Source organism: Hyalella azteca, unplaced genomic scaffold, assembly GCF_000764305.2.
Source record: "Hyalella azteca isolate HAZT.00-mixed unplaced genomic scaffold, Hazt_2.0.2 contig1591, whole genome shotgun sequence".
NCBI classification, from domain to species: Eukaryota; Metazoa; Arthropoda; class Malacostraca; order Amphipoda; family Hyalellidae; genus Hyalella; species Hyalella azteca.
Genome location: NW_025931895.1, coordinates 64,920 through 76,954, shown reverse-complemented (window position 1 = coordinate 76,954; position 12,035 = coordinate 64,920). Strand labels below are relative to the sequence as shown.

At 37.0% G+C, this 12,035-nt stretch overlaps 1 protein-coding gene across 2 annotated transcripts; it reads right to left on the bottom strand.

Annotated features, from left to right (window-relative positions):
* Positions 1-1,358: 1,358 nt before the first annotated feature.
* LOC108681809 (SET domain-containing protein SmydA-8) lies at positions 1,359-6,134 on the bottom strand. 2 transcript variants are annotated; one of them, XM_018170884.2, is made up of 4 exons: positions 4,666-6,134; positions 3,566-3,661; positions 2,928-3,046; positions 1,359-2,089 (listed from the first exon to the last, which is right to left on the bottom strand). In XM_018170884.2, exons 1-4 carry the CDS (start codon positions 5,900-5,902, stop codon positions 1,967-1,969), a joined length of 1,575 nt encoding a protein of 524 aa, XP_018026373.1. In that variant the 5' UTR covers positions 5,903-6,134; the 3' UTR covers positions 1,359-1,966. The 2 variants fall into 2 exon arrangements, with proteins under 2 accessions (XP_018026373.1, XP_047739024.1); XM_047883068.1 differs by lacking the exon at positions 4,666-6,134 and adding an exon at positions 4,197-4,331.
* Between the last annotated feature and the right edge of the window lie 5,901 nt (positions 6,135-12,035).

Below are 12,035 nucleotides of genomic sequence, written 5' to 3'. Positions count from 1 at the left end.
AATTGTAAGAGTATAATTGATTGCAATTTCAATTTCGTGACTGCAATTGTAGTAATGAATCTAGCTCTAAGATTATATGCAATTTCAATAATGCTGGTAATTTCACTGATGATTATCTTTGTAGTAACGATTATAATTATTGCACAATCTTACATTGTAACATTGTGATTTTTCAATTCAATCTATATTCCTTGGGGCCAATTATTTGTTCCTGTCTCCTTTAATTTTTCATCTTAAGAAGGAAATCAAATGGTCTGCTCGGGTCCCCTTTCGTCTTCCAAGATCAGACCATCTAATGGTCTGCTGGCCCTGAGCATTATATACGCTTGTCTACCACACAACTTCACCTGTTATACACTCGCTTTCACGGGACTCTGACGGTCTGGCGGAGCACTTCAGGTGGATGCGGTCCCTAATTCGACTGCTTGGAGGCCCTAATAGGCTAATCATACCTCGACATCATCAGCAAATCAAGGTACGAGGAAACAGTTGGCCTCTTACTTCCTGATCTTTGGCCAATTCAATTTGAATGTTCTAAATAGCCTAAGTCTAATGTCTTGAATCTACACTGATTTGCCTACATGAGAGATTTGAATTTTGATGCACATAAAAAATAAATTTTACTTTGAAACCCGAATAATCATATCTCACGCTATTCAGTATTTATCGCGATCTTTACAGGCAACCTCCAAGGGGCGAGGAGATCGAGGGCGGTCGGCTGGGGCTATATTGCGCGGTCTCATGTTCATTCAGTCTCCAAATCGGTCGCATATTTTCTGCGATTTCTCGCCCCATAAACTCGGCTATTAGCCATTTCACTTTTTTAGTTGCCCTACTACGATATGTTATTAGCAGAGTTCTGATAAATACTGAAATTTTATGAAATATTGTTCCTCGCGGTGTTCACGATTTGGTTTCGATTGATTTTGGCTTTAAAACTCACAAGGCTTACTAAAATCGTTCATGCAAATTTTTGAATAACTTGTTAATTATATTATTGATTTTATTTATACCAATAATTATAATTTTAATAACTATTATTATTGTAATAACGATTACAATTGTAATGTAATCATGTTTTGGTCCGCCGTCCCGCCAGCAGTCGTTGCTCTGGACGATGCCTGGCGGAGAAGTGATCGCACCGCTGCCCTCGCCAGGCAGAAAAACAAGCGAGTTTTTGGCTTCAGCGTCGAGGGGAAAAGACAAGAATTCCTGCCCCGAGGGTCGTCCACTTGTTGCACAGCTACTTCCCCTCAGCCGGTATCGGCAAAATACGTGGGATTTTAACGTAACAATGGAATAAATATTAATGTGATGAGTGGGAATCGTAATTATCGTGAGGGATAAAAACCAGCGAGACAAGTTGGCACTGGATCGGATTATGAAAGGATCAGTACAGACAAGATTACTTTAATTTATATTACAGAATAGAATAAAAATTGAAGCAATATGAGGTAATTTTACAATTAAATCAATGAAAGATTGAAACACAAATTAAGCACGTATAAATGTGAAATATTTTTGCCAAAAAGCTGCAGTGCAGCGACTATTGACTGCAATAAGTTCCATGGAACGATGAGAAAAGATCCTACCGACCAATAAGAGTGAAATGAACCCATTACTTCGCGGGGGCAAGCATTTATAATTGATATTACCCTACACAAAAAGAAATCATACACTAATCACATTTCTTTTCTTGGACCAGTGGCAAATAATGGGAACAATCATCCTGGAAGAAAATATCTCCATTAACAGAACAATTGCCTCGTAAGAAGCGTTGGCATTTAAAGCACAATTTCTCGAAGTAGGAACGATTGTCTCAGTCTTGAGGAAATTATAGATCTGAGCTAACGGAGATCGATCAGATCGCTTTAGTAGGAACGATGACGTCAGAATTTTCTATATTCCCGATTTCAAGATTGCAACAAAATATTTAGAATTAATATTCCCCAAAGTTTCTTGAAGTCTATGAAGTGCCGTTGCTGAGGTCGGTTGGTGCAGCGAAGTCATGTGCTACCTTCACCACCTCCCGGAGCATTGGGTGGAACTGGTGGATACGCTTGCACTTATCCAGCCTCTTTTGCACCAGCTGTGGATGGAAGAAGCTGGAGTTTTGTGGAAAGTGCTCTAGAGAAAGTTGAATGTTAAAATGAAATAGAACTTTACGAGCCATAATATAAAGAAAAACGCTGCGTGCAAGGAGATTGTAAGACTAAAGGAGACGTAGAAGCAATGGAGTAACAAAAATCGATCATGGATTGGATTTTTTTTACAAACATTGCATAAAAGAGCCGAAAAATTCCAGAGCAGCGAAAAGGACGGACACATGAAATTATCTACACATCGTCTAATCCTTTTGGTATATGATGATTTATGTTTAAAAAGGAATTGAAAAAAGTTAAATGGAAAATCGAATGTGATGGTAACGAACTGAACATTTTGATTCATTGAAAGAGGAAACCGATATTCTTTTCTTTTTTCCAAACCTTTCTTTTCCAAACGTTCTTTTATGCCAAAATCTTAGAAATTGAAATGACTCTTCCAAAATCTATTGAAATTTTTTCTAATTAATTTTTTGTGTTTAATTTCATACTGAGAGAGCAAGAACAACGGTAAACAGTTCATTCGAAACTGGTGGTCCCTCAACACAATTAACTCATATATATATTTGATTCAAATATGGGCGGATTTATGGAATTTCACCCTAACAAATTTCCAACGTGCAAGTTGACGGATTAGTTCATGACCATTCATTAGTTAGCGAGTTCAGGAACGGTGCGGAAAAGCTGGTGGATTTTTTTTTACTTTGCTTAGCCTTACAGAGTGCCTACCTAAAGTCATTTCAGGTAAGTTTTTGAATTTACACTGATCAACTTGCCCAAAATATGAGCGAATATAAAACAGGAAATTTTAAGTTTAAGCTTCACCTCTGGAGTGGTGGGCGGAACTGAGGTGCCTAGCAAAGCTAGCTCGCTGCTGCAGCCAATCAGGAGCCGCCGCGTGCTCAGTTCCGCGCGGGCCTGGAGGTTGCCCAGTAATAGCTCACCTGAAGACAATAATTTTACTGCTGCTGGTGTCAAACACGACTTATTATATACGATTGTGATATTGCGCTGTCTATGGATAATCAGGGGAGACAAAGTGCATTCTGTTTACATAGGGAATGCACTAATTACTCTTAATCAGCGGTGAAGTGCATTCTTTTTACCCAGGATCAATCAATTTCTCATCATTATCTTACAATTGAAAACAATTGTTATTTGCAATGTTTTCAGCTACGATCTAATTTCTCTCGCCTATACACTCAGATATATATTAGTGAATTGTATTTGCATTACCGTGGCACACGTTCTGCCAGTGACACACCTCTATGCCAGGCCAAACTGGGTTAGGATGACCCACATGAGGGCAATCGCTATTAGGACCAAGTTTGCCTCTACATGCATGATTTACAGACAATTGATTCGGCCACAACGCAGGGGTGAATTTTCAAAGCAAAAAGTCCTTATATCTGCTACAGACTCAGCCATTGTTTGGTATGAGAGCTAAGATGATAGCTACAGACCTGTGAGAAGAGTGAGTCCTGGCTCGAGGATGTGAGCAACTGGCAAGAGGTGCTCTGATGCAGTCAACAGTTGCAACAGCTCTTCATGAGTGGAAGCTGCAAGAAAACATAGCGCCTGTACCATTATATAAATAAATTTTTTTGTGATTTAACTCATTGATTACTGATTTTATAACATTCGTCAATACTATTAATAATTAAAGTAGACCATGGGAAAAAATAGTACGTTAGAAGTGGGGTGAAAATGGTTTAGATCTCAAAAAATATTATGAGTCACATAAATATCATAAATCAAGAAAGTGATAATTTCTAATCGAGAATAAATATTTAGAACGAAACATTTAATAGCCTATGTGAGGCTATTATACTTGAGAATGAAAATACCTTACAATATATTTTATAAAATAGATTCAATATTTATAAGATTTTGTGCGGCGTTAAAATTTACATAGAATAAGTACAATCGATGAGTTATTCTAAATTAATATTATTGCTTTAATTTTCAGCCTATCCGGCAGCCGTTAATTTGTCACGTGAGCAGCTACTGGCCGTTTATACTTATTAAAATAACCCTGAAGAAGCCATTACGTGTACGCCTCTTCACGAGGCCTCTAGCCCTATAATCACTGACCGTTTATAGTGGCTAGTTGGAGTGGCTGCCAGAAAGCTGCTTCTGTTTCACTAAAAATTGCAACTTTTTTATCCATCACAGAACTTCCTATGGCAATGAAAAGACATAACTGGTCCTGTGTAAATGCACCTTTATTAGCACATCAGTCGTGGGAATAAGCTTGATATTGGTATTGATTTTCGCATTTAACTTGAGAGAAGAAAATATAGTTGAATAAAAATTTATGTGTAAGAAGTGAAGTAGAGGAACTAAGAAGTTGCTGGCAGACGCAGAGAATATATACCCATACTAATTTTAACAATTTCTGTGATGATGTTCAAATTTTTTATTTAAATGCTCGCATCAGTCTATGTGCTGCCGGATTTTGCGCAAGATAGACTACACTCGCCTGTGACAGCTGCTGTTGATGAAAGGTTTAATTTCAAATACCTTAAATTTTTCATCACGAACTCAATTGATAATTGTTTACCTTGAGCTGTTTTCCTGATAATCGCTCTGAAAAGAGTCAACAGGAGCTGAAGAACTCCGTAGTGCTGTACTCCGACCATCCTCTGCACGTCCTCAATCCTGTCTACCAGCTCCTCGGGGGTAGACAACTCAGACGTGAAAGACCCAGCCCTGCAGATTGTGTTAACCATCTCCGAAGAAAACCTTGTGCAACACTTGGTGCATGACCAGTCAGATGGTTCCTGGCCAGAGTGGTTCGGCGTGCATGACCTATCAGATGATTCTTGGTTAAAGGGATTCTGCGGAACCAGAAGACCTTTCTTACAAGCACGACACCGAACAGAGCTGATGTGTGTGCCCAACTCGGTCGGGTCCAAACACCGCTTGCACTGGCATCTGAACAGTTTGGTGAATGACAAGTGTTTTTGTCGGGATTGAGTGCCCAGCATGCTGCTTGTGTAGTTAATGGATAGAACTGTACCCTTAGGTATTGGCGTGGATGCCCTTACCACATGGTACCCTTCAGCAAACCAATGATCACAATTAGGCACACATTCATGCATGAGCATGGCTGAGAACGGCATCACTGCTCGACCCTGTTCATCATCGGCATTTCTAACTTTAATTGCATTCGTGTCGAAAACTCCACAGCAGTGATGTATAAAATCAGGAGTTATTTCAGCTTGTCCCAACGTATCTCGCAGCAGGGGTACGATCTTCGAAGTAATGAACCGACCTACTGGCATCGTCCTCCGTCTCTCAGCGAAACTCTCTAGGGATAAGAAAATTGATCGAATGGTTACGTCTTCTTTAATCTTCATCCATGTCCTTAGAGGCGTTAAAGCGGCATTCAACAGAGGTATCATGCTTTCATCCCATGGGTTTGCGTTGACGTTTTGCAACGCACAGCATTCTTCGTCGCTGTGGTAATTGACACGACATTTCTCCTTACAAACCGGGGCACCACACTGCGTGCATGCACTTCGGTCATTTGAACTACTCAGTTTCTTCAAACACCTTAAACACGTTGGTCCTGCTCCAGCTGGAGGAGTTACGATCAAGGGCGCCTCCCAAATGAGTATTTCACCTTCAGGTATGTCTCTTATTGCTTCCAGGTATCTTCCAACGGTCTCATTTCTATTTAGTCGTACTGCTGGGACAGCACCGAGGACTGTCTTAGCAGCTGCACTATTGGATATCCTCTCGAAATATGCTTGTAGTAACTCCAATGACTCATGTCCCGCCATTGAGGAAGTCATTAACCTGTTTTTGTGGAATTTATTGCAAGCGTAAAATTAAGAATGAATTGAATTTTGTAAAGAAACAAGCAATGCAAGTAATAATCCAGTGATTACATCTGAAAAGCATATCGAAACATTTGTAAATATCTTTCGCTTTTTTATACCACACTGTGAATTTTCATATGAAATGACGAGTTTGATGTATATGCTGTATTGATACGAGTATATGATAAGCTTGAATATATTTTACGATAAATTACTTTCAAATTGCTTAAGTAGTTTCAAACAATTCAATTATGTTATATAATGCGCCCTTCATCCATGATGACACTGCGCAGTGCGAATGCTGCAGTACGAGCATCTTGAGCTGTCCACTAATATGAAGAAAAAATTAATTTGTTATTATTCTTTTGGTACAAAAATGTCGTTTTAATTTAAAACAGTGAATGAAACACATTTTTGATAGGGTATTGTGATCTAAATTTCAAATTCAAGTTCAAACAAATCAGGAATTCATGCGTATAAACGCTCTTCCGGACGTGAATTCAGTTTCTTTTAAAAATAACATTTTCAGCATTCATAGCATTTATGAATTGTGGAACATAATATCAATTAGAAAATAGAGATAGAAAATTTTGAGATCGGAAAATCAAAGTAAAAATTTTGAGATCGGAAAATCAAAGTCTACTTGAATCTAGAAGGATGATTTTTTCAAAAGTTGCAATGGCGAAATCGAGAAATTCATAGTAAAAAGAAATGGTCGTTTCATTTCCAATGTTCACTCCTAGCAGCGCATTTACTAATTTTCAGTTCTTCCAAAATCCGCAAATCTCCCTATTCGGAATCCTGTACATAATTTTTATATTCAAGTGGCACTAATTTATGACAGACCTAATCTAACGGAATTTTAATTCGATTTTCTGGTTTTAAGTTAATTGTTATTTATGAATGTGAACGTTTGAGTTCAAAATTGTCAGATTTTCAAATCAAATCACGCAGGAGTTTTCATCGACACTACTCCCCCATTTATTGTATGTACTACACTTGAAAATACCTAAAACTAAACGATTGTTTTTCAGGTTCAGATAATATACCGATGCGATAAGTAACATGGATATGAGCTCAAACAGTTCTAATATACGTGAATTTACAGCGTCGTGCTTCACATAGAATAGAAGTGTCGGCGCTGAAGAAATAGGCATACATTAAACACATGCATACATTAAAATACACATGCATACATTAAAAACGAAAACCTTTCAAAATCGAAATAAACATGAGATACAAAAAAAAGACAAAAATATTTCGACACATTTTTCGAAAAAATAGACAAAATATTTCGAAAATCGAAATAAACAATAGACAAAGACAAACTAGGTTTATGTAATAAAGATAAGATAGTTTATCTAAAAAATATTATTCTTTTGATATAAAGAAACTGACTGAATTTTCTATTTTTTAGGAGCGACTATAACAAATTAGTCACATTTCCAATTTGGGAGTTCCATGATTTGGACATCCCTACTAAAAAGTGTGCAATATAAATCACAATAAATTCAATCACTTGAGGGAATTTCGTTGCAAGTTTTAACAGGAAACATGAATCGGTTATAATAATTTTGTTAATTTGCGCATGTAAGATTAGATGGCCCAACTAGAACTAGATTTTCATTCAAGATTTTTTAAATACTCGTAATATAATTCACTTTACGACACTGAAGCAAGAGTTCAGCAAAATAACTCAACTCTCAGCGTAATATTTGTTACACTTTTCTGAATGACAGAAGTTTTAACTGTAGTTATACTTGTATGTAATGTTTTCTCGAGCCCAAGTACAGTAATGTCATTAATTGATTTTCCCGAAAAAAAAAGAGTCTCAGTAGTTCGATACACGAAATATACGAGGAGATAAATAATTCATAGAAGAATGCAGGAGTTAAACAAAGTTGGTTTTTCTGTAATTGTCATCATTTTGTTTGTATGCCAATCTAATATTTCGCGATTTAAACGTGAATTTGCATTCCTCAAAACAACGCGTATCAAATAAAATACGTTGCATTTGATATCTGTTGTCTGTGTGGCATGGGGATGTCCACGGCATGTCTGTTGTCTACGTGGCATGAAGATGTCCACGGCATGTCTGTTGTCTACGTGGCATGGAGATGTCCACGGCATGTCTGTTGTCTACGTGGCATGGAGATGTCCACGGCATGTCTGTTGTCTACGTGGCATGGGAATGTCCACGGCATGTCTGTTGTCTACGTGGCATGGAGATGTCCACGGTTGAACTCCCGACAATTTATGGTAGGTTGCCAACAAGCCAAGCAGACTGGGCACTAGGGCAGCCGTCTGACTCGTGTTTCCTCGAGCTGTCATCTACTTGCACTCACATTCTACCCATTGAACAATCAACTAAGAAGAGTATCAATAGATATTGTGGATTGAGAAATCGTTTGGGTTAAACTAATCCTTATAATTAAAATTCACAAACCATATTTGTAATATTATTATTGTGTGTGTTAGAAATAATTATTTTACCATTGATAAATGAGGAAACTCATTTTGTAAATTCTCCAATTCTTTTAGTACAAGGAATACATTGCGCATTAAGTAGCATAATTTATAATTTTTTACCACCATATGATTCTATCGGACTTGAAAACAGAATTGAAAAACACGCTAAGATCTTTCATTGAAAGCTATTAAAAATACAGTCTTCTTCCTTTATAATATTCCTGAATGAGAGCATATAAAATAAACCTTGACCAGCACCAATTTATCTGGAACGTTTGCCACCTTAAGGAAGAAATACCAAATAAATTCCATAAATTTTGCAGCGTATTGAGCTGTACACTATTAATACGAAATCTTGTGAGTTACCTTCATACCTGCCGAGAAGGGAACATGACTGCGCCTGTAAACAAGTTGGGCCCCGTAAACAACCAACCGTTGTTTACGAATCCAAGAATCATTACCGCTGTCTACGGATCCAACCAAGCAAGAATAATTATCACGTTATGATAATGATTTGTATCTCCGCTGTAAAGAAACGGAGCTTGAAAATTGGTGCTTCAGTTGGCCATATAAAAACAAACATGACCACTGGAACGGATCTACTCTGTACTTCGCAAAGTGGTTTAAATTGGCTTGTTATCGAGAGGGCGTACTCAAGTAGACTGTAGTGATACTAAACTATATTTAAACTTATTAAATGAGTCACGATACAGGTTGAAAATATTAGCAGGATGAGGTATGAGATTAGAATATAGCGGACTGTGACAGACATGAGACAATGTAGCGTCACACAAATTTTTAGGCGATAAGTTAAAACCTCTTATACTAGTAACTAAATGACTTATAAATTTCATGTGTGGCCATTGTTTAAGAATCTATCATGACTGAGAATCAAAATATGGACATCACTTTTTTCTACTACAAACCCAAATTCATCACAAAAATTTATTCGTGAATTCAAGCAAAAATTCAGCTTATATTCGTCCGTTTGTTCAACGGGCCTTAAGGTAAATTTGTCATCATATTCATTGATGAAATTAAATGTCAGACGTAACATCTCATAGAAATTAAAAATATTTAAAATAAATTTCAGGTACAGGCGTAACATCTCGTTTACATAAATGGAATTTCCTGTATAATTAAGCCGTTCCTTAAATTCCTCTCAATTTTCATTATTATTGTCAATCTTCAGTATTGACACTCTTCAGTGTTGCCATTCTACGGTGTTGCCATTCTACGGTGTTGCCATTCTACGGTGTTGCCATTCTCAAAGTGGTTTAAATTGGCTTGTTATCGAGAGGGTATACTCAAGTAGAGTTCAGTGATATTAAATTATAATCAAAATTATTAAATGAGTCACAAGTAAAGTTAAATATATTTGCCGGATGAGGTGTGAGATTAAAATACAGCTATGTCATTGACAATAACAGATAATGAGACGAAGACTCAATGTGGCGGCGATAAGTTAAATCTCTTATACTATTAACTAAATGACTTATTTAGTTCACATGTGGCGATTGGTTCGGAATCTATCATGACTGAGGATCAAAATATGAGCATCGCTGTTTTATACTAAAAACCTAAGTTCATTATAAAATTTCTTCATGAATTATTATTCAAGCAAGACTTCAGCTTTCATTCGTTTACTCATAGCAATATTGTGTGTCCGCTTGTTAAACGGACCTTGCCTTTAATTTTTAATCAAATTCATCGATGAGAATTTGATAATTAAATATCAGGCGTTACATCTCATAGAAATGAATAATATTCAGAGTAAAATTGAAGTGTCAGGTGTAACATCTCGTCTAAATAAATTAAATTTCCTGCAAAATTAGGCAGTCCTTTAAATTATTCTCTTTATTATTGCCACTCCTGAGTGTTGCCACTTTTGAGTGTTGCCACTTTTTAGTGTTGCCACTCTTTAGCGTTGCCACTCTTTGGTGTTGCCACTCTTTAGTGTTGCCATTCATCAGTGTTGCCACAGTTTGCAGGCAGTAAACGCTAGCTTCTCCTCCATTAGCATTGTCCACACTCAGAAGAATGAGCCGTGCAGTGTCTCCGTCACGGTAACATTAGCGTCGCGTACCGTCCATCTCGACGCTGCCAAGCTTTTTCACTCTAGTGCAAACAAAACGAAAGCTGAAACTGCACGTGCTTGTTTCATTTCTAACAGTCTTGTTAAAAATAATTTTTTACGATAATCTTAACAATTTTGTAAAGATTGCGTTGTGTATTTTCTTATTTCTGACGATATTTGAATGAATTTGTGCAGACTTAAATGCACAGTCAAGACTATTTAGCTGGAAATTTAGGTGCCAATTTTTTTATAAAAAAAAGCATGTAATTATTAGGTCTTGTTATGAATTCACGCCAAGACCCAAATAAACATAATCATATATGGATAGACAGGATAGTTCCAGCTGATCTATCACAAGGTTCCAGTTGATCTATCCGCTCTTCACTGATATATATCTTCAAATCACGAAATCAATCCAATGCGAATATAATTTCCCCACATTAGTATCGACACTCTTCAGTATTTTCAATTTTGCCACTAAACAGTATTGTGCAAACCGCGAATTATAATTCGTAATTTGACAGTAAATTTTCAATTAGACAGTAGATTTTCTTGAACGAGAATAATTAATTTAAATTTAATTATATTGAATTATGTTAAACACGACGGAAGTTAGGCGCACACACGACCTTCTTCCGCCAGGTCTGCCCCTGTAATGCGGGGTGTTATGTTAGCGCCGTGCCAGCCCTGCCTAGTGTACAAGACTTGGCCGCTGCTACCCTTCTGTAGATAACCTGTATTATCTATATTGTATACAGTAACACGAGAAGAGTTATGTATGTATCGCTGTATTATCTATATTATTTATGTATCCCTGTATTATCTATGCAGCAACACGAAAAGTGTTCTGTTTCTGTATTCGTCGCTGTATAGATATCGCTGTATAATATATACAGGAGCACGAGAAGAGTTATGCATGCATCGCTGTATTATCCATACAGGAACACGAGATGAGTTATGTGTGCATCGCTATATTATCTATACAGCAACACGAGAAGTGTTCTGTATTTATCGCTGTATAGACATCGCTGTATAATCTATACAGGAACACGAGAAGAGTAATGTGTGCATAGCTGTATTATCTATACAGCAACACGAGAAGTGTTCTGTATGCCTCGCTGTATAAATATCGATGTATTATCTACTCAGCAACACGAGAAGTGTTCTGTATTTATCGCTGTATAGACATCGCTGTATAATCTATACAGGAACACGAGAAGAGTAATGTGTGCATCGCTGTATTATCTATACAGCAACACGAGAAGTGTTCTGTATGCCTCGCTGTATAAATATCGATGTATTATCTACTCAGCAACACGAGAAGGGTTCTGTACATTTCGCTGGATTATCTACAAATAGAATATATCTTGATCTTCTTCAAATGTAAAAATAATGCTAATGATTTACAGTATAACGGATTAGCTGCCCGGTAGAGACGCATCCTTATACACATTTCAATCTCACGAAACTTCAGATGATAAGTCGATAAGTCCGCATGATCACAATTAAAATTAGTTATTAAAGAATCCTGCAAACAATGAAATTAAGTTTAAATTATCG